Here is a 24,535-nt window from a genome sequence, read left to right on the forward strand (position 1 = left end):
CTCCGCCGCGGCGCTCCCCAAGGCAACAAAAGGTGCCGCGCCTCGCGGCGGCGGTTGCGGTGCTGGTATTGTGGACACTCTTAGACTCCGCATCAGCCACACACGGCTGCGAGCTAATTGTGAGTTAAAAAATTTCAACTCAAACCCACTAAATTTAGTTGATTATTCGGGCTAATTCACATATTACGAGTTGCACTATTATTCACTACATGTAGTTTATGTTCGTTTACTTTAAATGAATAATTGTAGTACTGAATTTAAATACCTTACTAATTTTATTAATTAGTACTTTATTTTTTTATCCTACTTTATAATTTCCCCAATTCAAATCAAGGCTATATAAAATTCTGTGCAAAACTGAAGATGCTCCACTAAAAATAAGAGAAAATATGTCAATTGGAATGAGATATTAAAAAAAAATAAAGGAACGAAATGAAAATATTACATATGAAAATATTATGAATGTAATACTAATACTAATAGTAATACTAATACTAATACGAATGAAAATATGTCAATTGAAATACTCATACTCTAAATTAAAAAATAAAAATAAAATATTTGAAAACAAATATGGAGTTAACTATTGTGCAAGAGCTTAGGACAATCGTTCGGTAATTGTGGCTGAATTATGGGCCATATATGATGGTCTGCAGCTTGCCTGGGACAACAGAATACGAAGTCTTGAAGTCGAGAGTGACAATCAAGCAGTGGTCTTTATGATTAACTCGAATAGAGAGGATGGAAGTTGTTTCAGTCTCGTTCGAAATATTTGGAGTATGTGTGATAGAAATTGGTCCGTGGTAATCAAACACGTATATCGTGAGGCTAATTCAGTTGCAGATTTTTTGGCAAGCTGGTCGTCAGGTCGGGATACAGGATGTACCTACATGATGAGCCACCAATTGGGGTACGGAACTTGTTATTGAGCGATCGTTTGGGAATCTCATATGTTCGAGCTGGACAGGCTGTAGTACTTTCTTAAGGGCTATGCCCTCTCTTGTAAACAAATAAAAAAAAACTATTGTGCAAGAGCGAATCCCAAAACAGTGTGAGAACTTTTCCCATCGAAATCGCACCCAAATCTTGCTTCCTCCTTCCTTCCGCCATTGCTTCAGTTTCACAATCTCTATCCTAATTAATGGCTGCCCAATTGCTTTTCGTTTAAGAAACTCAAGAATTCCAAATCCCAACCTCAAAATGAGGGAGAGGAAGTCCATTTACGACACCGGCGAGAAGCTCAAGGAAAGCAAGCTGAGGGTAGCTCTCTGCCCATGTATCTTCTGCTTCATTCGCATCAATCGTGCTCACCCTCAAATTCCGTCTCTACTGCCACACTCCTCTCCAACAACGCCTGCCGTTAGTGTTACTCAATTCTTTCCTTTCCTTCAATTTCCAATCTCGTTTTGTTCGATTTAGGCCATTTTGCAATTATGCTTTGCTAGAGAATTTGTAGTGTGGCTGCTGTATGACTTCTTCATTGTAAATGTTCGTTGTTATCGTGTGAATGTAGATTTTCAGCTGTTGCTTTGATTCACATGCTATTAAGTACTACTATTAAGAACTCAATGATGAAACATTAACATAACATTATTGTGGAATATCTTAATTTCAATACATTATCTTGAGACAAAATGGGGATATTGTTCAGCAAGCATACAAGTTCAGCAGTTTGAAGCAAGACAAAGACACACTTGCTATGTGTTCAATATTTGCAGACCGCAGATTCCATCCTACAACCGATGAGCTTCATTACCATTCAACTTTCTACATGCATACAAAATCTACACACAGATGTGCGCGTTTTGTACACATGATGTAAAGTCCAACATCATAATCAAATGGATTATAAGAAGGTTCGAAATATGAAATTTGATTGCTGGGAAGTAAAAAACAATACAAAGATGCAGTGATGAATAAATCATGCTTTGAAACGTGTAGCTCATAAGAAAGATCTTCCAGAAGGAGAATAAGTCGCCATACCGACTGCTAACTGCATTGATACCAAGAGAGGACACGGCTTCTACTCCTTGCCAAAATCAGTACTGTAATGTGCGCTTGATTCTAGCTTCTTAGCTTCATTTAGTTTTCTCACAGCCTGTGATATTCGAGGAATGAAATATAAAGTTATTTGCAAGAATCTGGAGAACACATTAGTCCATGGAGAAGAACTTCAACAATGCAATATGTATGATGACTCCTTCGTGAACAAATTATGCATGGATAAAACCCAGTAGATAAAAAGAGATCATATACCCTTAAAAAATTCACACATTGTGATAACAGCATAACATATTCAAAATGTAGAATTCCATGCCAAGTAAAATTTAACTATGCGCCATGAATATCTTCTAACTGGTCTAGATTTGATGTCAAATGAAATAATTTACCTTCATGAAGTCTTCATGGATGACGTAATCACGCTCTGCACGAATTGCTGACATACCAGCTTCCGTACAAATATTCCGAAGATCAGCTCCATTGAAACCCTGTAAAGGTAGGATGTCAGCAAAAGAACACTTTAGGGCAAGTTAAATAAGCATTTTAAGCTTACCTCAGCAAGTTTGACAACGGCTTCATAATCAATTTCTCCATGCTTGGCTATTCCAGAAGCATGAATTTTGAGAATTTCCATTCGTGACTGCTCATTTGGCAATGGGATTTCTATTTTCCTATCTAATCTTCCAGGACGAAGAAGTGCAGGGTCCAGAACATCAGGCCTATTTGTAGCCATTATCATTTTAACCTGCATGTAATGATGCATCAATATTCATACTGAATTGTCAATTCTACACAAAATTCATGCTTTGCCTGAATTAGAACTAGACCTTTCCGAGCTGGTCAAACCCATCAAGCTGGTTTAGTAACTCCATCAGAGTCCTTTGAATTTCACGATCGGCACTTGTTCCTTCACTAAAACGACGACCACCAATGGCATCGATCTCATCCATAAATATGATGCAAGGCTTCACAAGGAAAAAGTGGTTTTGAAAGTTACACCTTTGTTTAATCTCTTATGCACGGATGAAATAGTATACATATTGAATACATACTTGGTGATCACGAGCATAATTAAACATTTCCCTGATCAACCTTGCACTTTCACCTATATATTTGTCAATAATTGCACTTGATACAACCTGCAAGACTACAAACAGGTGAGAAGTTGACCAGGATATGAAACTGTAGTATAGAGGGTCTGGTATATTTTTGCCTTTAAGAAATTCGCATCTATGTTACTGGCAATAGCTCTGGCCAACAATGTCTTGCCAGTTCCAGGAGGCCCATAGAGAAGTACACCCTAAAATTGGCAAACAGGAAAATTGTTAAACAATAAACCAAAGAGCATCAGAACCAGAAACGATTTTGTTCTTAAGAGTCTGTACCTTCGGTGGTTTGATGCCAACCCTGATGAAGAGTTCAGGATTCATTAGAGGTAATTCTATAGATTCTCTCAATTCTCGGATTTGATCTGACAAACCACCAACAGCAGAATAACTAACATTTCCTGGATCTTCATGAAGCATATTATAGACAACTGGATCCACCTGCAACATAGATCAAACCGTAAGAGCTAAGAAACTCAAATAGAACCATCAGCGATGAGTTCTAATAGATGCATAAGTATAATTTTTAGAACATATTTGTACCTCACGAGGTAGAGCTCGCATTATTGTGAGGGTTGTCATATCGAGAACCACCCTAGTGCCTGCTGTAAGTTTTTCCTTGTCCACCTTGCTGCGGCAACCTACCACATATCTAGGGCCACTACTTGCTTTGACTATCACTGAAACAGTAATAATGACGTTATTCTCCCTTCTTAATAAATGTGAATCTAATACTATTAACAATATACTGACAAATTATTATCTAAAAGTGACCTAATCCACCTAAAGAAGTCAAAGAAATCTTAGAGAACTTGTTCAGCACATCCATCATGACCCTAGTATACAATATTTAAAACATCGCGGTCATGCAATTCTAGGTTAATTTATCCACAACACCAACCACTGAAGACACTAAATTCCAAATTCTCAGTTCTCAAATGAAAATGATTATAAAGCATGACTACAACATTGATGAAGGTCAGAAAAATAATCTTGAATGATGAAATCCTTAAATTACAGACACGTCTTTCTGAAAATCAAAAGCTAAAAGTAAAAAAGTTGTCTTACAGCGTTCATTGTCCAGTGGTCTCAGCACTTCACCTATAATCTGTCCAACACTTTGAAGGGACTTCAGATCATCTTCTGTTTTAGCATACTCCTTCTTTACAGCTCTCAAATTCTCCCTTACTGTTCATGTCATATGATTTCTTTTGGTCATTAAAATAGTGGACCACAAACTTGAAAACAAAGATCCATTAACAAGCAAAATATTATATGCATAATACATGTATATACACATAAAGTACGCATGAACATACATAAAAGAATTAATACAGATGAGTCATAATACTCTTGCAATCAGAAACAGTTAGTTATGGTAGATAACTCATCATGTTTTATTTATTAATCTTCACTACCAAACTGCCCATTAGCTTCTCAGACTTCTTTCAGCATAAGTACTAAGTACTCACTCCAAACATGTAAATTAAATATAATACTAATACTAGTATTGAAAAGCACTGAAATTAAATATAATACTAATACTAAGTAACTATTAATACAAAAGGCAATGCATCCAGTCGTGTTTGTGCCCGTGAATCCGTGCATTACGATTGTTTACAAGCCCTAGAGAATGCTCCTAAACCTAATAAACCACAAAATTCCAACCAACCCTTGATCTAGGTCGACCCCAATCACATTCTAATAGATAATTCCATAAACCTATAATCTTGTGCATCGAATTATCGTTGCTCGCGCTATTGTATCCTATGAAGGTCATATTATTGAAGATGTATTCGCAATTGTAGGATAATTAAGCGCAGTTTGCAGATACGTGAAATTTGCAACAGAAAAATTAGGGTTTAAGAAATGGAAACCAGATCGAACGCGCCCCTCGAGCTCCTTGTGATTGAGAAGCTTTTTCCGGTAATCTGAGATGGCCGATTTGCGGCGTGCGGCGTCGTCGTTCTCGGTTGTTGCCATTGCTTCTTTTCTGAGGCGAATACCGAAAATTTCCTAATCTCTGCACCTCGCCTTACAGCTCAAGAAAGAGAAAGCTTTTTTACTTCTATTTATAATTTTAGTACTACTAGTAGTATTTGTTTATTTTTAAGGTTTAAAAAGGTTTTTTGGAAACTTATAAATTTTTATTTAACATTGTTCTTTTCATAAATATCATCGTATTGAACAAAATAGAAAATCATTAAATATTTTTAGAGTAAGGATCCCTGCTGTGCTAAATGTATACACACGTCCAATTATTCAATAATAACAATTAATATTATAATTTAAAAATAGTACTTCCTCCATTCCACATTAATTGTCATTTTTACTGTGGACATGAGTTTTGAGAAATGTAAAGAAAAGTTGGTTGCAAAGTTAGTGGAATATGAGACCCACTTTTTTATATTGATTTTATAATAAAATGTGAGTGGAGTAAGTTAGTGAAATGTGAAATCTACTTACCATTTATGGTAAAAATAAAGTGTGACAATTATTGTGGAACGAACCGAAATTAAAAAGAGTGACAATTATTGTGGGAGGGGGAAGTACTTCTTAGTGTATGGAACAACATCCCCTGTTATGCTTATCGGCTACAGTAGGAGAATGATATGCTACATATCTTATGTGAGCTCCTAATGTAAACACCACTCTCGTTTGACGCATGTTTAACATTGTTCATTTTGATTTATATATTTAGTTTGATTCTAATATATTAAAGAATGATATTGAAATTGTTTTATTTTACCAAATTCATAAAAATCAAAACTTGATTCGTTATTTTATTAATTTATTTGAAATTATAGAGAAAATTAGCAAATCGAGCTTTAGTTTTTATGAATTTTGTGAAATAAAAAATTTCAATAACATTTTTTAATATTTTAGAATATAACTATATATATAAATCAAACCGAACAACGTTAAACGTGCGTTAAACAAAAGTGGTGCTCACATAAGGTATGTAGCATATCATTCCATGTGAAGTGATTGGACATTGAATTTTGACGGGCATGCTAAGTTGTGCAAATTACCTAGTACTCACTTTGTCACTAAAAAATAGATCATATGTGAAACAATACAAGTTTTAATGCAAAATTGGTAAAGTAGAAAGAGATAGAAAGAAAAAATGATTTGAGTATTGTGAGTGAAGAATGAACCTGCCATATTAGAGGGAAATTTTTTTCATTATATGGAATTGGTTAATTTTTAAGAGACATTCGAAAATGCTAATATAGTCTATTTTCAAAGGATGAGGAGAGAGTATGTTCTAAATTTATTCTTGAATTTGAAAAATTTTGTTGTCGAATACGTGTTATTTAAAGGATATTAATAAAGTCAATGTTGATTAATATATAAATTCAACATTGGTAATATATAGTTTTTGTACATTTTTATTTTGTGAACGCTACAAAGTTATCGTATTCACTGCTGCACTATAAACAATTGAGATTTCACTCAATGACATGTATTCATTCATCATAAAAATAATACATCTACCATTAGATCGTCACGATCAATCTATACGACAAGTTATTATTTGAATTTCACTCAGCTGTATAGTTCATAGTACAAATTTTCATGATCATAGCTCGTAGAATGTATTTTAAATTTTAATACTAGCTACTAGTATACAACTATCATGCAAAAGACGGTACTAAAAAATAAGATGTGAAGTGAAGTAGTATTGAAAATTCAATACAGAATTCCAACCCATTAATTAAAAATTCGTAGTATAAATATTCTTATTACTATTAACCATACGTAAAAATAAAACTTACCTATATCTTCAAAAAAATAGAAAATGGCAATAGCTTCCAGCGTCAACCCATGAAGATCGGAGTCCCAAAATGAAATAAGAGGCAATGATGAATTTCCGGCAAGTTAAAGAAAGAGAAAAATGAAAACAAACCAAATCCGCAGAAATGCTTATAATTTTTCTCTCACACATCCACTCTCCCGCCCCCCTCTCTCTCATCCTCTCCCCCGCCCCTCGCCGCCGCCAGGAGGACCAGTTGGCGTCATGGAAGAGACCCCTCCACGGCGGCCTCCCGCCGCCGTCCTCCTGGTCTTGCTCTTAATATCCCTACCAGCCGCCGTAGTCTCCGCTCCGATCAACGCCCCCGCCAACTCCGGCGCCTTCACGCCGCCGGACAACTACCTCTTCGATTGCGGCAGCCCCACCCCTACCACCGGCAACCGTGTCTTCGTCGGCGATCCCGAATCCGCTAAATTTCTAGCCTACACCGCCACACCGATTGCTGCGGCGGCGGCGCAGCCCGACCCGACCGTGCCCTCGCCGATCTACAACACTGCCAGCGTGTTCGAGAGCGTCGCGACGTACACTTTCCACGTGACCCGACCCGGGTGGCACTGGATCCGGCTGCATTTCGCCCCGGTCCAGAACAACATTGGGAAGGATCTCAAGACCGCTAAATTCAAGGTCACGACGGAGCGCCTCGTGTTGATACAGAGCTTCGAGAACCCCCCGAGTGCCACGTGGAGCATGCGGGAGTTTCTCGTCAACGTTACGACGGAGCGATTTTCGGTTGCCTTCACGCCCGACTCGGGCAGCTTTGCTTACGTCAGCGCCATCGAGTTTACGTCCGCGCCGGATCTCTTGCTCGGCAATAACGCCGCCGCCGTTTTCCCTAAGGGTGATTATTCCGGGTTGGCGAACGTGGCTTATCAGACGGCTTACCGTCTTAACTCTGGCGGCCCGTTGATCACGGCGCAAAATGATACCCTAGGGCGGAATTGGGAGCCCGATCAGCCATACCTCGATCCCAAATTCATGGGATCGGCTGCTTCCGTTAAACCTAACGTGATTACCTACCCCGAGGGCGAGTCGCCACTCATCGCGCCACCAATGGTTTATGCCACCGCCACCCAAATGGCGGACGCCAACATTCAGGTGACGTTTTTATACTCCCTTAAAGTATAAACTTTTGAACGGGATGTACAATTAGTAAGTGAGAGAGATCAACAGAAAAGAAAAAATTGATAAAAGTATTGTAACAGAGAATAAATCTCATATTATCAAAAAGAAAAATGTTCACTAAAATAGAATATGCATAATTTTTAAGATATGAATGGAGTAACTTAAAAGCAAAAGCTTGTGGATTTATTCTACCTAAATCTAATTATCTAGGATTTACAATTTCAAATTGATTACAAAAGAAAAAATTGATTAAATGTTTGCATTATTTTTGTAGGTTCCCAGTTTCAACATTACATGGAGAATGAAGGTCGACCACTCATTCCAATATTTCATTCGCCTCCACTTTGCCGATATCGTGAGCAAGGCTGTGAACGAGCTCTACTTTAACGTGTACCTGAACGGGAAGCCCGCCATCACCGGACTCGATCTGTCGACAGTGGCTGGCGGCCTGACCGCAGCCTATTTCGCGGACTTCGTGTTGAACTCAAGTATGGTTACAGAAATGGATCCATTGACAGTCCAAGTAGGGCCGATGGGCCAAAACGTGGGCACCAAAAATGCCCTTCTCAACGGCATTGAGGTGTTCAAGATGAACAATTCCGTAGGCAGTTTGGATGGAGAGTTTGGCGTCAACGGTGAAAGGCTCAGTGGCGGCGTCAACGGAACGGTTGCTGCAGTGGGGTTCGCAATGATGTTCGGAGCGTTCATCGGATTAGGCGCAATGGCGGTGAAGTGGAAGAAGAGACCTCGGGATTGGCAAGAGAAGAATAGCTTTTCTTCTTGGCTGTTGCCCATTCACGCGGGAGATGCGAGCTTTTTGTCGGGCAGCAAGACTTCTTTAGGCTCGAGAAAAAGCCAGGTTTTCTCTTCCAACATGGGTCTAGGCCGATATTTCTCTTTTGCCGAGCTGCAGGAGGCGACCAACAACTGGGAATCCACTGGCATCATCGGAGTTGGTGGCTTCGGAAACGTGTATCTCGGAACCATCGACGACGGGGTGAAAGTGGCGGTGAAGCGGGGCAATCCGCAGTCGGAGCAGGGGATCAACGAGTTCCAGACAGAGATCCAGATTTTGTCGAAGCTCAGGCATCGCCATCTCGTCTCGTTGATTGGCTACTGTGATGAGAACGCTGAGATGATCCTGGTGTACGAATTCATGGCAAACGGACCTCTCAGAGACCATCTCTATGGCAAGGATCTTCCCACATTATCATGGAAACAGAGGCTCGAGGCATGCATCGGCGCTGCCCGTGGTCTGCATTATCTCCACACAGGCGCATCTCAGGGCATCATTCATCGCGACGTCAAGACCACAAACATTCTCCTGGATGAGAACCTCGTGGCCAAGATGGCCGACTTTGGCCTCTCCAAGGACGCTCCGGGAGCCGAGCAAACTCACGTCAGCACGGCCGTCAAGGGCAGCTTCGGCTACCTCGACCCTGAGTACTTCAGGAAACAACAACTTACAGATAAATCGGACGTATACTCCTTTGGGGTCGTGCTATTTGAGGCGCTATGCGCCCGGCCAGCCATCAACCCTGCATTGCCCAGGGAGCAGGTGAACCTGGCTGAATGGGCAATGCAGTGGAAGAGGAAGGGCCTCCTCGAAAAGATCATAGATCCAACATTGGTGGACCACATCAGCCCCGAGTCTATGGCCAAATTCGCCGAGGCTGCTGAGAAATGCTTGGCGGAGTACGGAGTGGACAGGCCCACCATGGGCGATGTGCTATGGAATTTGGAGTATTCGCTTCAGATGCAGGAGTCTTGGTTGCAGGAACATGGAGACGTGGCAGCAACCCCATCTTCGCCTCACGTTGTTGTCTCTACACAAGAGGAAGACGCGCCTGCTTGTGCGGTGGTGCCTGAGCCTGCGCCACTAACTGCAACAGATATTATTCCGCCGTCAACAATTGAGGAGGGTAGAGCTCCTGGTGAAGAAGCTCAAGCCATCGAAGAGCACTCGGGAACTGCCATGTTCGCGCAATTTGCAGCTCTTAACGGCCGCTAGATGTCACGAGATCCTTCGTTATAAATTTTATTTCATCTACTACTACAATGGTTTTATCAGTGCATGCCGTGTGTAAGTGGAAAAGATCATCTATTCTATACCATTTTGGTTGTGTAAGCTGTTGATTATTGCAATATGAAACCAATATTGTTATGAGGGGAATACAACTATAACTATCTTTTTATCCATTGCTGTCCCATCATCTTTAGTTTTTATATAAGTTACTATGTTTAAGTACATTACCAACATATACAACTTCCATCCCCTAAAATTTGTCCCACTTTGACCCGACACGGATTTTAAGAAATATAATGAAAAGTAAGTTGAAAAAAATAGTGGATTATGGGTCCTACTTTTATATATTAGTTTTATAATAAAACTAGTGTTAGCACCCGCGCTACGCACGGACTAAAATTTTTTTGGCTAATGAATACAAAGTGTACATAATTAAAAAAAAATATCATTATATATACTTTATAAAAAAAAAAGAAGAACGATCCTCTAGTCCTTATCCAAAAAATATCATATTCGAAACAAAATTTAATACATTTGTAATTTGTGAGTAGAAACAAAAATTACTCACACAATTTAGACATAAATTTAAGACCACAATATGGAAAACTTCGTTTATTAAAAAGCCGAAAAGATCCAACGCGCAATACTAAAAAATATAATTTCAACAGTTACGTGACAAAATTTCTTTGATAGGAAGTAAGTTGGGGAAAGAGATTGGAAAGCCTGAGAAATGAAGACAAAATAATGTGTATTTATATAATGGAAAATATGGATCAAAACAAAAAAAATACTATTAGATAATCATAGGCCAGGCTATAGTCCAGGTGCCCGCTATAATCCAGGTGCCCCCTATGGCGCGGACTATAGTCCAGACTATACATAGGGTGGGTGTAATGGATGAGGTTTAGGGCGGCCATCCACAATGGTAGATGCCCTAACTATTTAAATTTCAAATACATTTCATTTTATTCAAAATTTCGTCTAAGATACAATTATACATACCACATATTGCAAATCAAAATTTTGTCACTAAAATAAATGAGTTTAAATATGATATATAATCGAGTCATAATATACTTAAAAATATATGTATATTGGAATTAAATAAGGTATTTCATCTATAATATATTTCTTCGAAAGATACTATACGATTATTAATTTTAATTTTATTTGATTATTTAATGACTAGTACTTTTTATATTTAAAAGAAAAATTAGGTATCCATATGATAAGGCTAATTTCATGCATTGGTTATGTAGTGAAAAACATCACATTTCTGCTGGATCTAACAAGTTTTGTTAAGCCAGGTGTGTGTGTAGCGCTAGATCCAGGAGATGCTGGAGGAGGATATCTAGCGAGGAGCAGGAACGGAATCACGAGGAAAAGCTAGAGGAAGGAAGCCAAAAGCTGAGGGCAATCAAGTCAATCAATACCTCGCTGGGCCCCACCTCGAAGCTTATAAATAAAGGAGTGCGCAACAAGAATGGCAGATCGGTTACACTCCACACACAGTCACGCTCTTAGCACACACACTAGGGAAATGGGAAATTTGGGGTGGTTTTCGTTTTCGTGAATTACGTATCAGTGCACCACCGTCCCTTGAGGGCGAAGAAACAATTGTTCTCTTAATTTCTGTTTACTACTCTGTTCCGTCTCGAACTTCACGTTTGGAAGTCGAGCTTGTTGTTTTGTTGCTGAATCAGTTTATCCGTTCTGTTTACGTTTGATTTGCCTTGATGAAGTTGGATTTCGTGTTGATTATTATGACGCTTGCTATTTTGGTTTGTTTATTTGAGATGTTCTCTTGAATTTGTTGCTGAATATTTTAGGAGATTCGAGAATCGTGGTATTGAAGTTGTGTTCGGTTGGATTTTTGTTCGGATGCTTGGATCCGGAGTGGATTTAGCATCCGAAGTGTGGATCTGAACAGGGGAGGTGAAATTTGTGCATGAGATTATGGGGATTTTGTTCTGCTTGGTTTGCTTCGTCTAGTAGTGTGATTTCCGTCGTTGTTTCGTTTACCGTTAAAATTATGTTTCCAATCTACATCTGAGTTTGTTTTTCTCGATCTCTGCATTTATTTGTGTTCGTTGAAGAAGATGAAGTCATTTTCAGTTGATGCTTTAGTTAGTTAGGCTGCAGATTCGATTCTGTCCGTACTTACCTTTTTCAGAGTTTGGTCCCCACTTGTTTTAATCTCCTTGGTCTAGAGATGTTCGTAGAAGTCCCAGATCTAGTAGTTGATTTGATTTAGTTCTTATACATAATTCATTTTTTGCCTAGATCTAGCAGTTAGCATAGCATACTTTATTTCCAAATTCACTTAGTTAAATTCCTCAACCCAAAATATGCGTGGCAGCAGCCAACCCAAAAATAGTTTCCAAATCTCTATGCATGTACTATACGAGTCCATCTCTGTGGGATCGATCCCTACTTCCCTGTGCTAGTTTAGTATCTGTGGTTGAGGGTTTTGAAGGTTTGCTTGCGTACCAACGACCAGACTTCCAGTCTTGTGAGTCTCTAGACCTTGTGATCTAGTTGATTTACTGGATCTAGGAAGTGTGTAATTAGAAATTGAAAGGATACAGCAAGCAAGAAAATCAACTCTTCAAATGGCGCCGTTGCCGGGGATGGATGGCGTAGTTTGTTTATGTGTTTAGAGATTTGGTGTAAATAGTTTTAATCTTTTGAATTTCGCTTTTGGCAGTTTATGAGCAAGGGCTCAAGGTCAGGAATCTGGAGCAACCCATCTTGGTCAAGGAACGTGCAGTTGAAGTGGCAAGTTAAGGAATCAACATCCGCCATAACTACCAGATCGGGGTTGTCAACTGTAGATCCATTTCCGTTTGAATCAGGGAGTGAAGAAGAGTGGAATTCATCGGGGAAAGAGGATTCACGGTCGTCGTCAGAAACTGAGCATTCGGAAAGGGAGGAAGAGGAGTCTGTAATGGCAAACTTAGTGGACCTAGACCCAGAGATTGGTTCGCTAACTGCACATCTCGACGGAGAGCCAGCTCATGCCATAGTGTCAAATCAACGTCAGCGGTCTATTGAGATCAAGACGAATGTGCTGGGCGTTTTACCTACATTCTCTGGACGGAGGAATGAGTGTCCTTATGAGTTTTTGAACGAGTTTAGTAAGCTATGTAGCATCCAGAAAAGGCCTAACGAAACTACCGAGGAGGACTATCGCCTGCGAGCGATTCCATTTGCATTGAAAGGAGAGGCAAACACTTGGTTGCTGAGGCTTCCACCTGACTCGATCACCACATGGAGGGATTTCAAATTGGAGTTCCTGGACTATTTCTTTCCGTCCAATAAGACAAACGCTTTGAAAAAAGAAATTCAAGAGTGTAAGCAGGACTACGATGAATCTTTAAGCCAATATTGGTCTCGGTTTAAAGGCCTGCTTGACGCTTGCCCAAATCACAGGATGACGGAGGCTGAAACATTTTATCTATTCTACGAAGGGGCAAATCCTGAGTCCAAGGACTTAATGAATTCCTCGAGCGGGGGGAATTTCACCAAGAATAAGGCAAGCGAGGCACGCGAGATTCTGGGAAGATTAATCGACGCGAAGAAGGCGTATGACTGCCCGCGTGCTATCATGAGGAGAAGCTCCGCGAACACAGTTAAGGAACGAGAAGGAGAAGAGGTTAGAGACAGAATAGATCGACTGGAGAAGGCACTGCTAAATGCCATTGAAAAGAAAAATACCCCTGGGTCGACTGATAAGGAAAAAAACCCAGGTCAAGAGGAACATCAGCTTCAATTTTACAATAATCCCTCACTCGATGGAGATTTCCAAGCTCAAGTGAATGCAATGGGGAATTGGAATCAAAGTAATCAAAATACCAACTGGAACCAGTGGAAGATTAAGGAGGCACCATGGAGGGACAATCCTTGTTTCAGATGGGCTGAAGGGAACCAACAACCACAGTCACAACACCCAGGTCCAGCGGAGAACCAGCAGACATGGCCCAGCCGGAATCAGGAAGGACCACAGCATAATTCTAACTGGGCAGGGAAGCAGCAAGAGGGGCTGAACAACTGGAATTTCCGTAACCAAGGGGATCAGCATAACTGGAACAACAGGAACCAGAGCAACCAAGGGAATTCTTATGTGCCACCGCATCAGAGGAACAATTCAGGAAACAATCAAAATTTCCAACAGAGTCACCCAGGTCCAGCAACCCAGTACAACAATAATCAAGGAGGTCAGGGAAATTTTCGCCAGAACCAGGTGGTTGGAACCAATCAAAATCAAGGATTTAATCCCAGTTCAATTCAAGGTTTCCGACCACAGCGGAATCTTGATGACATGGTGCATGACCTGGTAAATTTCCAACAACACATGCAGAATAACATGCAGGCTAACAATGACGTGGTGCACAAAATTCAAGATGCCCAGCAGGAGCAGAAGTCTGCCATGGACATGTTGGCAAAGCAGATGTCCCAGTTGGCCACGTCGCTGAACGAAATGCGGGGAAATGAAGGGAAATTGCCTGCCACTGTCAAACCACCAGACCGAGCAAATATTAGTCAAATTACCTTGAGATCGGGGAAAGGCTATGAAGGACCGAAGCAAGTGATAAACGAGGAGACACCCTCACAGATGAACGGAGAAAAGGGGAATCAGAAGTCTCGAGGAGATGATCCTGGACTCAGAGAAATTCCTATACAGGATGACCTCCAGGAGGGAGATTTAAGGGGATCTATGCCTCGACTAAGTGACCCATTTTTCCTTGATCCAGAACCTGAGTTGGAACTTAAAGAGGGAAGCAGGGAGACAGGTGCAGCCCCAGCAGGGAGTTCCACGAATGCAGTAAAGCGACCCAAACCATTCCCATATCGAGGAGAAGCCAAGAAAAAGAAAGATGATACTGAGGACCTTGTGGAAATATTTAGTAAGCTGGAGATTAACCTACCCTTTTTGCAGGCTCTGAAAATACCCACCTTCAGCAAGTTCATCAAGGAATTCATAGCAGGAAAAACCAAACCTGATGGGAAGATTGTTATAGGAGAAAATGTATCCGCCGTGATACAAAAGAGGAGGATGCCGTCAAAGTGTACAGATCCAGGTATATTCACTCTTCCTATTTCTATAGGTGATATTAAAATTGAGCATGCCATGTGTGATCTAGGTGCTTCGATAAATGTCCTACCGCTGTCAATATATAAAAAATTGGTGGGAGTCAGTTTGGTCGATACTAAAGTAGTGATTCAGTTGGCCGATAGAACATGCATATCGCCTGAGGGAGTATTGGAAAATGTCATAGTCAGAGTGCATGATTTCCTATACCCAGCTGATTTTCATGTGATAAAAATGAGGGGTAATGAATCTGCTGAGTCTAGTGGGGTGTTACTGGGGAGACCTTTCCTTCGCACCGCGAAGACTGTTATTGATGTGTTTGATGGAACCATATGCCTGGACTATCATGGGGAGAAATACACCTTCAACATTGAAGAAGCTATGAAAAAACCGCTTGATGTTGAAAACTTGCATGTTGTAGATGTAATTAACCCCCTAGTCCAAGAATATCTTGAGACTGAACTAATGCAGGAACAGTTTGACAATTCGGAGCTGAGCCAGACTGTAGAAAAGGAGGTGACAGGATGGTGTGAAACTTTTTTCACACAGGACTTGACAGATGATCAGATCAATGAAGCGATCATGGCATTCTGCCACCAGCCACTATCATTCCAATCAGCCAGATCTGTTCAGGAGAAGAGCCCAGACGAGGGAGCGAATCTAGAGGAAATGGCGCCAAGAAGTAAGGCGGAGAACCCTTTACCTCAGGAAGCCATCACACCGAAGAAGGAGTTGAAAACTTTGCCTGAAAATTTAAAGTATGCATACCTGGAGGAAGGAGAAACTTGTCCAGTGATAATTAACAGCCGCTTGACTGAAGACCAAGAGAGTGCGCTGCTGGAAGTAATAAGGAGGAACAAGAAGGCCATAGGGTGGACACTTTCTGACCTAGTTGGAATTAGCCCTGATCTTTGCATGCACCACATCAGACTAGAGGAAGGGGCAAAGGCTCGGCGTGATCCACAAAGGAAACTGAATCCAAACATGAGGGAGGAAGTGCTCAAGGAAGTTCTGAAACTACTGTCCCTTGGAATCATATACTCTATTCCAGATAGCGAGTGGGTCAGTCCGGTTCACATGGTACCGAAGAAATCTGGAATACAAGTGGTGAAGAATGACAAGAATGAGTTGGTGCCTACTCGACTGGTCACTGGATGGAGGATGTGCATCGACTATAGGAAACTAAATGAAGCCACCAAAAAGGATCATTTTCCTTTACCATTCATTGACCAGATGCTAGAGAGGCTGGCTGGCAAACAGTATTTCTGTTTCCTCGACGGATATAGCGGTTATTTCCAGATTTTCGTGAACCCAGAGGACCAGGAAAAGACCACATTTACATGCCCTTTTGGAACTTATGCCTACCGAAGGATGCCATTTGGTCTATGTAATGCACCAGGTACATTCCAACGTTGTATGATGAGTATTTTTTCGGATCTACTAGAGGTATGCATCGAGATATTCATGGATGATTTCACTGTATATGGAGGCTCATTTGATACTTGTTTAGCCAGCCTTGACCTAGTGCTGCAAAGATGTCAAGAGAAACATCTAGTCCTGAATTTTGAAAAATGTCACTTCATGGTAACTGAGGGGATTGTTTTAGGTCATGTGGTCTCTGAAAGAGGAATACAAGTGGACAAGGCAAAGGTGGAAGTGATTGCAAAGCTACCTTACCCTACAAATCAAAAGGAAGTTAGAGGATTCCTCGGTCACGCAGGGTTTTATCGAAGGTTTATCAAGGACTTTGCAAAAATTGCGCAACCACTCACTCATTTGCTGCACAACGATGTGGAGTTCGAGTTTGATGAGGGATGCAAGAGGGCATTTCAATTGCTCAAGGAGAGACTAGTGTCCGCACCAATTATCAGGGCACCGGACTGGAATCACCCTTTTGAGATAATGTGCGACGCGAGCGATTTCGCTGTGGGAGCCGTCCTAGGGCAGAAGATAGATGGGAAAAACTACGTAATTTTCTATGCGTCCAAGACACTAAATCAAGCTCAGAAGAATTACGATACTACGGAGAAGGAAATGTTGGCTGTCGTCTACTCGTTCGAAAAATTCCGCCCTTATCTTCTTGGGTCAAAGGTTATTGTTTTCACTGATCATGCAGCAATAAAGTACTTGCTAGCTAAGAAAGAATCAAAGCCAAGGCTAATTCGATGGGTCCTACTTCTACAGGAGTTTGATTGGGAAGTAAGAGACAAAAGAGGAACAGAGAATCGAGTGGCTGACCACTTGAGTAGAATTCATCAAGGAGATACGGACGAGGCTATTCCCGATGTTTTTCCCGAAGAACATTTGTACTATATGGACGAACCACCTAGACCGATAAGCTGGGAATCTGTCTTAGTTTTAACAGGTCCAGGAGAATCTGATCGAGGAAAGCGCGTACGTAACGCAGAACCATGGTACGCAGACCTGGCAAATTACTTGGTCACGGGAGAGGTGCCAAGTTCAGGGGAAGCCTCCCGGGCCCAGAAGATGAAGCTTAAAAGCGAAGCCAAATATTACTTCTGGGATGATCCTTATCTTTGGAAGATGTGTGCAGATCAGATAATTCGACGTTGCATTCCTGAATGGGAACAAAGAGATGTACTCCATCATTGTCACTCCTTGGCGTGTGGAGGGCATTTCGGACCAAGGAGAACCGCAAGGAAAGTTCTAGACAGTGGATTCTACTGGCCTACATTGAACAAGGATGCCTTTGAATACTGTCAATGCTGCGAAAGGTGTCAACAGACAGGGGGAATCTCGAGACGAGATGAGATGCCCCAAGTGCCCATAGTGATCTGCGAAATTTTCGATGTTTGGGGGATGGATTTTATGGGCCCATTTCCGTCGTCGTACGGAAATGCTTACATATTGGTCGCTGTAGACTACGTTTCCAAATGGATAGAGGCGAAGGCTACGCCCACTTGTGAGTCTAAAGAGGTGGCCAAGTTTCTGAAGTCAAACATTTTCAGCAGATATGGAGTTCCTAGAGCGATTATCTCAGATCAAGGAACACACTTCTGCAACCGCACTATAGAAGCGCTCATGAGGAAATACGGCGTGCATCATAGATTGTCTACACCATATCACCCCCAATCGAATGGGCAAGCTGAAGTCTCTAATAGGGAGATAAAGAGTATTTTGGAAAAATCAGTTAACACCACAAGGAAGGATTGGAGTAAACGCCTTGACGATGCTTTGTGGGCGTATAGAACTGCTTACAAGACACCAATCGGGATGTCACCTTATAGGTTGGTGTTTGGGAAAATGTGTCACTTACCCGTGGAAGTGGAGCACAAGGCATACTGGGCCATTAAGGAAATGAATATGAAGTCTGTGGCATGTGAAGAAGAAAGGAAGCTGCAATTACAGGAGCTGGAGGAACTACGGCTAGAGGCATTCGATTCAGCAATGTGGTACAAGGAAAGAACGAAGCTCTGGCACGACAAGAACCTCCGGGTCAAGGAACTTCAGGTGGGGCAGAAAGTACTTCTATTTCAGTCCAGACTCAAGCTAATGCCAGGGAAGTTGAAGTCAAAGTGGGTAGGTCCATATACCATCGTTGGCCTCCGCGCACACGGAGCAGTGGAAATCCAGGGAAGTGCTCCTAACTCGGTCCCTTTTCTTGTTAATGGCCATAGATTGAAAGTCTATAGGGATAATTCTGAGCTATGCGTAGTGGAGGAAATACCACTACGTGCGCTCTCAGTTATCACTTAGCCAGACAAAGGAATATTCTCGATGAACTCCTGGGTCAAGGGAAATGTTATGTTTTTACACACTGATCCAGGGGATTCGAGAATATTCAAAGGTAATTGTACATAGTTTAATTGCTTTAGAAGACAAAGAAAATCCAAACAAAATAAAAATTCAAAAATTTCCAAAAATATTTTCGAAGACCCAAACTCAAAGGGGATTTATGTCTCGTACTTTAACCTTGACCCAGGAGTCTGGGGTCTTCATATTTTTTTTAGGTCGCGGTCAAGGGAATCAATTAGAGGAAGAGTGCATGAAGGAGCAGTTGAGGAGGGAAGTTATAATTTGAAATTCAAAATGCCGACAATTATGGAGGAGTACGGTCGCTGATGTCCTACCTGCAACGAAACATTGAGGTGAAGATCGCCGAGCTTGCTCCCGAGGTCGTGATGTGCGACCGCCCAGAGGTTTTCAGCGTAGACTACTTCTTCAACAAGGGCTTGTTGCAAACTCAAGGCAACAAGACTTACTTCTATTCGCTGGGAGATAAAGCGAAGGCGGAGCCGGAGGAAGCTGAGGAGGCCATGCCAAGTGAAGAGGTGGAAGAGCTTAGGAAGGAGGTGCAGGACATGAAAAAGGAAATGCAACTGATGAAAAAGGAGATGATGAAGGAACTCGGGGGAATACGGAAGGAACTCAATGGGAGTCGGGAAGAAGTAAAAGTTCTGAGCAGCAACGTAGCAGATTTGGCCACGAAATGTGCCAAACAAAGTGAAAGAGTGGCGGAAGCTGTGGAGATATCTACGCGGATGTTGAAATGGCTGCATCAGACGCTTCCCTTGACCCAGTCGAAGTCGACTCCTGGGTCAAGTGGCGAGGCACAGAAGATCATCCACAGCAGTCCCTCGATCAAGCCATTCCAGCAGTTGACCACCCCGACTATTCCCGAGAAAGTTCCAAATCCACCGAGGACGAAAATGCTAATGAGGAAACCAGGACTCGATCAAGCTGCAGAAGGAAAGGAAGAGCTGGAGCAACCAGCGAAGAAGAAAGTGAAAACAAACCGCCCCAGTGTTCCACCACCGTCTGGCTCTCGCGGGAGCCAGCCCCAGAAATGAGCAATTTCCCCAGACCAAGTAAATTTTAGTTTTTGTGTTTCTTTTTCTGTGTTTTATTTCCATGCGTTGCTGTGTTTTATGCTATCTTCTCCCACTTAGCCCAATGCTTGGTCTAAGTGTGAGAAGTTCTATGTTTTCTGTTGGTTTATTCTTCTCCCACTTAGCCCGTTGCTCGGTCTAAGTGTGAGAAGTGAAATTGTTGTTTAATTCTGCATTGAATTCTCTGTTTTCCCCCCTTCACGACGATGGCTTGAGGACAAGCTTGAGTGAAGTGGGAGGGGGAGAGGAATCAATGCAGTGTTATTATGCTTTGAGGAGTTGTAGGTCTAGGATTGTATCGCATGAACTAGTGGATATAATACGGCAGATTCCCTTAGGGAGAGTAATTGAAAATAGGAGGTATTCCAACTTAGAAGCCTGATTCTTTAGTAAGCCGAACCAATCTGAATGAAGCAAGAACGATAGTAAATGCCTTTACTTGCCTAGTTGTGAAGCCCTACTCTAGAGGTGAGTTATAAGCCTGTGATAACACTTAGAGCTAACACATGTCAAAAGTCTGCCACTGAATGCTGAAGGAAAAGAGAAAAGAAAAAAATAATAAAAAAAAGGGAAAGGAGAAAATATATAATCGCAAAAATTTGGAGGTATAAGCTGGACGAAGTCCAGAGGAGGAAATAAAAAGAGAGAAAAAAATCAAGGAGGTATAAGCTGGACGAAGTCCAGGAAATCAAGGAGGTATAAGCTGGACGAAGTCCAGGAAATCAAGGAGGTATAAGCTGGACGAAGTCCAGAAAGAAAAAAAAAAAAAAAAAAAAAAAAAAGAAAAAAAGGGGGATAGTGACGGAGGATAGAAGGAGGAATTCTCATAACCCGAGGTTTCAGTGGTTTGGCAATAACTTAAGAGAGAATCGGTCCTAACATCCCTGGTAAGGAATGAGCGATCGAGTGAATCTAACAATTGGGGAAGTAAAAGGCTATCTTGACGAGCTGACAGATTGGCTAGGTAGAGGGGAGAAAAGGGCCTATTTGGAGGAGTGCAGCCTGTTGGATTGATCTTAATCTTGTGGGGACGGTTGCCTAAAAGTTGAAACCAGTTCATGCATATGTGTTTATATGTTTTCATCCTATGTGATTATGTACTCTTTGTTTTAGTGTCTAGCTTTGCCTCAGTTGTGTCTAGGTGTAGGAGTTTTGTCTAGAGTCTGTAGAGTCGGTCAAGGGGATAACCATGCTTGAAATTCGCCTTATTCTTCTTTTCTTCTTGTCTTTATACTTGAGGACAAGTATGGTTTAAGTGTGAGCAGTTTGATAAGGCTAATTTCATGCATTGGTTATGTAGTGAAAAACATCACATTTCTGCTGGATCTAACAAGTTTTGTTAAGCCAGGTGTGTGTGTAGCGCTAGATCCAGGAGATGCTGGAGGAGGATATCTAGCGAGGAGCAGGAACGGAATCACGAGGAAAAGCTAGAGGAAGGAAGCCAAAAGCTGAGGGCAATCAAGTCAATCAATACCTCGCTGGGCCCCACCTCGAAGCTTATAAATAAAGGAGTGCGCAACAAGAATGGCAGATCGGTTACACTCCACACACAGTCACGCTCTTAGCACACACACTAGGGAAATGGGAAATTTGGGGTGGTTTTCGTTTTCGTGAATTACGTATCAGTGCACCACCGTCCCTTGAGGGCGAAGAAACAATTGTTCTCTTAATTTCTGTTTACTACTCTGTTCCGTCTCGAACTTCACGTTTGGAAGTCGAGCTTGTTGTTTTGTTGCTGAATCAGTTTATCCGTTCTGTTTACGTTTGATTTGCCTTGATGAAGTTGGATTTCGTGTTGATTATTATGACGCTTGCTATTTTGGTTTGTTTATTTGAGATGTTCTCTTGAATTTGTTGCTGAATATTTTAGGAGATTCGAGAATCGTGGTATTGAAGTTGTGTTCGGTTGGATTTTTGTTCGGATGCTTGGATCCGGAGTGGATTTAGCATCCGAAGTGTGGATCTGAACAGGGGAGGTGAAATTTGTGCATGAGATTATGGGGATTTTGTTCTGCTTGGTTTGCTTCGTCTAGTAGTGTGATTTCCGTCGTTGTTTCGTTTACCGTTAAAATTATGTTTCCAATCTACATCTGAGTTTGTTTTTCTCGATCTCTGCATTTATTTGTGTTCGTTGAAGAAGATGAAGTCATTTTCAGTTGATGCTTTAGTTAGTTAGGCTGCAGATTCGATTCTGTCCGTACTTACCTTTTTCAGAGTTTGGTCCCCACTTGTTTTAATCTCCTTGGTCTAGAGATGTTCGTAGAAGTCCCAGATCTAGTAGTTGATTTGATTTAGTTCTTATACATAATTCATTTTTTGCCTAGATCTAGCAGTTAGCATAGCATACTTTATTTCCAAATTCACTTAGTTAAATTCCTCAACCCAAAATATGCGTGGCAGCAGCCAACCCAAAAATAGTTTCCAAATCTCTATGCATGTACTATACGAGTCCATCTCTGTGGGATCGATCCCTACTTCCCTGTGCTAGTTTAGTATCTGTGGTTGAGGGTTTTGAAGGTTTGCTTGCGTACCAACGACCAGACTTCCAGTCTTGTGAGTCTCTAGACCTTGTGATCTAGTTGATTTACTGGATCTAGGAAGTGTGTAATTAGAAATTGAAAGGATACAGCAAGCAAGAAAATCAACTCTTCACCATATAACTACTCCAAAAAATTGACATTAATTAAGATTTTATAGTTCAACTATAAATTGATTCTTAAAATCATAACATGATTGTTTATTACTAAAAGCATGTTTTTTTAAGAATAAAGCGGACATGAACAAACGAATAAAAAAATAAAGTCTTTTCACAATTAATAAATTTACTTTCATCAAAATTAAATTCAATACAGGATAACATTCATAAACATAATAATTTAAATAGCATAAAAAAAGAAATTTGGTCAAATAATAATATCTTATATAGTAAAATCTACATCAAAATCAACTCAATTATAACTATATATTTTTAGTAAATATACTTATAAATTGTATATATGGACTATAAATATATGTTTATAAGTAATTTCAACATATTTACTTAAATTAATATATTTAAATATAAATATAACAATCAAGATTAAATTATGTATATTAATAAAAGCCCATAAATTATTAGTAGTATAATTATAAGCCCAAAATTAGGGCTGCTTAACCGGCCGGTTCCGGTTCTATCCGGTCCGGTTTGACCGGGTACCCGGTTACAAATTTTCGGAACCGACCGGGTAAGAACCGACCGATTCTGGTTACGAACCGGATCCGATTTATAGTTTTCGTTTTTTTTTTAAATAATTCAACATCTAGAAATATAGCAATTAATACCTAAAAATTCAAATAAACACACAAAAATACAAATCAACAAGATAATAATATTTATCATCCAATATTCCAATACCTAAAAATAATAATTCAATAAATACCTAATATATAAAATCAACACAACAAAATACTAACTAGTATACAACCAATACTCCAATAAGATAATAAATAGGAGTAATTTAGTTAAACTTACCGTAAGACTAAGATCCTATAATATTATTATTTATTAGGGAAAGTTATGTAGTATATTTATATTTGATATTCATAATATTATTAGAATCTAAAATTAAAAATCTAAAATTGATTTATTATTCGGTTCCGGGTAAGAACCGGTCGGTTCCGGGTAGAACCGGAACCGGAACTTTTTTGAAACATTAGAACCGGTATCGGAACCGGAACCGGTAAACCGGTTCCCGGTTCCTCAATTACCCGGTCGGTTCCGGTTCCGATTCCGGATACACGAAAACCGGAGAACAGATTAAGCAGGCCTGTGTAACACCTCCTTTTTCCTTCCTAATATAAAAACCATACTGGACCGATTCGTCGTATACATTCTATATTCAATAGAAAAGCTTTAGACATTTTATAATCCAACTAGATTGATTTCACAATTGGAAATGGTTCAGTAGCTATAATCATTTTCCCATAGACTATCAAATTTGGACAAATTCCGTCAACATTTTCTACATAATTGTTATAGATAGTGAAAGTTCTCATCAATTCTTTAGAAAAATTCGGGGAGCACCTTATAATTTATTCGAAAATTGTTTAATTAAGTTTCCTCCTGTCTTAAGTACTCTGATTAATTATACGATGCACGAAAACGGTACACATTATTAAAACTACGACAGTTTATAGTTGTAGTGTTACAACAATTTATTGATACAGGAAAGGAACTCCAAAATTCTCCATAATATTAAGAGTTCTACTAGACTCATCAAAGTTGTTTTAAAAATTGTTAAACCAGAATTTGCACCGTTCTACACATGCCAAATAATTCGGAATAGATCACTGAAAAACAGGGGATTTAATTCAATTCAAACCTTTACATCAAATTCTATTTCCACCTATATTTAATCATCACAATAACCATACATCTAATCAAGCCTGAAGATTTAATCATAAAAAAACATAAACCCTAAGCAATATATTCATTCTTCGTGTAATCTTTATGCTAGAATTCAATAGGTTCTAAATGATCGA

At 40.4% G+C, this 24,535-nt stretch overlaps 2 protein-coding genes across 2 annotated transcripts; one reads left to right on the forward strand and one right to left on the reverse strand.

Annotated features, from left to right (window-relative positions):
- Positions 1 to 1,569: 1,569 nt before the first annotated feature.
- On the reverse strand, positions 1,570 to 5,168 carry LOC125212171 (26S proteasome regulatory subunit S10B homolog B-like). Its single transcript, XM_048112259.2, has 10 exons — positions 4,985 to 5,168; positions 4,176 to 4,295; positions 3,651 to 3,787; positions 3,387 to 3,548; positions 3,215 to 3,301; positions 3,054 to 3,140; positions 2,829 to 2,966; positions 2,555 to 2,746; positions 2,391 to 2,489; positions 1,570 to 2,098 (listed from the first exon to the last, which is right to left on the reverse strand). The coding sequence occupies exons 1-10, from the start codon at positions 5,088 to 5,090 to the stop codon at positions 2,024 to 2,026; spliced, it is 1,203 nt and encodes a 400-aa protein (XP_047968216.1). The 5' UTR covers positions 5,091 to 5,168; the 3' UTR covers positions 1,570 to 2,023.
- A 1,738-nt stretch (positions 5,169 to 6,906) lies between these two features.
- On the forward strand, positions 6,907 to 10,241 carry LOC125212170 (putative receptor-like protein kinase At2g21480). Its single transcript, XM_048112257.2, has 2 exons — positions 6,907 to 8,019; positions 8,321 to 10,241. The coding sequence occupies exons 1-2, from the start codon at positions 7,006 to 7,008 to the stop codon at positions 10,055 to 10,057; spliced, it is 2,751 nt and encodes a 916-aa protein (XP_047968214.2). The 5' UTR covers positions 6,907 to 7,005; the 3' UTR covers positions 10,058 to 10,241.
- Positions 10,242 to 24,535: the final 14,294 nt, after the last annotated feature.

This window comes from Salvia hispanica, chromosome 3 (assembly GCF_029641045.1).
Source record: "Salvia hispanica isolate PSC_SH4W2 chromosome 3, Shi_PSC_v1, whole genome shotgun sequence".
NCBI classification, from domain to species: Eukaryota; Viridiplantae; Streptophyta; class Magnoliopsida; order Lamiales; family Lamiaceae; genus Salvia; species Salvia hispanica.

What these genes read in the sequence shown, in the direction of transcription:
- LOC125212171 (XM_048112259.2), bottom strand. Translation starts at nt 5,090, where the DNA reads ATGGCAACAACCGAGAACGACGACGCCGCACGCCGCAAATCGGCCATC. An exon ending in ACCACTGGACAATGAACGCT is followed by an intron (nt 3,788 to 4,175) that starts GTAAGACAACTT and finishes TTACTGTTTCAG; the next exon opens with TGATAGTCAAAGCAAGTAGT. An exon ending in GGTTTGACCAGCTCGGAAAG is followed by an intron (nt 2,747 to 2,828) that starts GTCTAGTTCTAA and finishes CATTACATGCAG; the next exon opens with GTTAAAATGATAATGGCTAC.
- LOC125212170 (XM_048112257.2), top strand. Translation starts at nt 7,006, where the DNA reads ATGAAAACAAACCAAATCCGCAGAAATGCTTATAATTTTTCTCTCACA. An exon ending in TGGCGGACGCCAACATTCAG is followed by an intron (nt 8,020 to 8,320) that starts GTGACGTTTTTA and finishes TTATTTTTGTAG; the next exon opens with GTTCCCAGTTTCAACATTAC.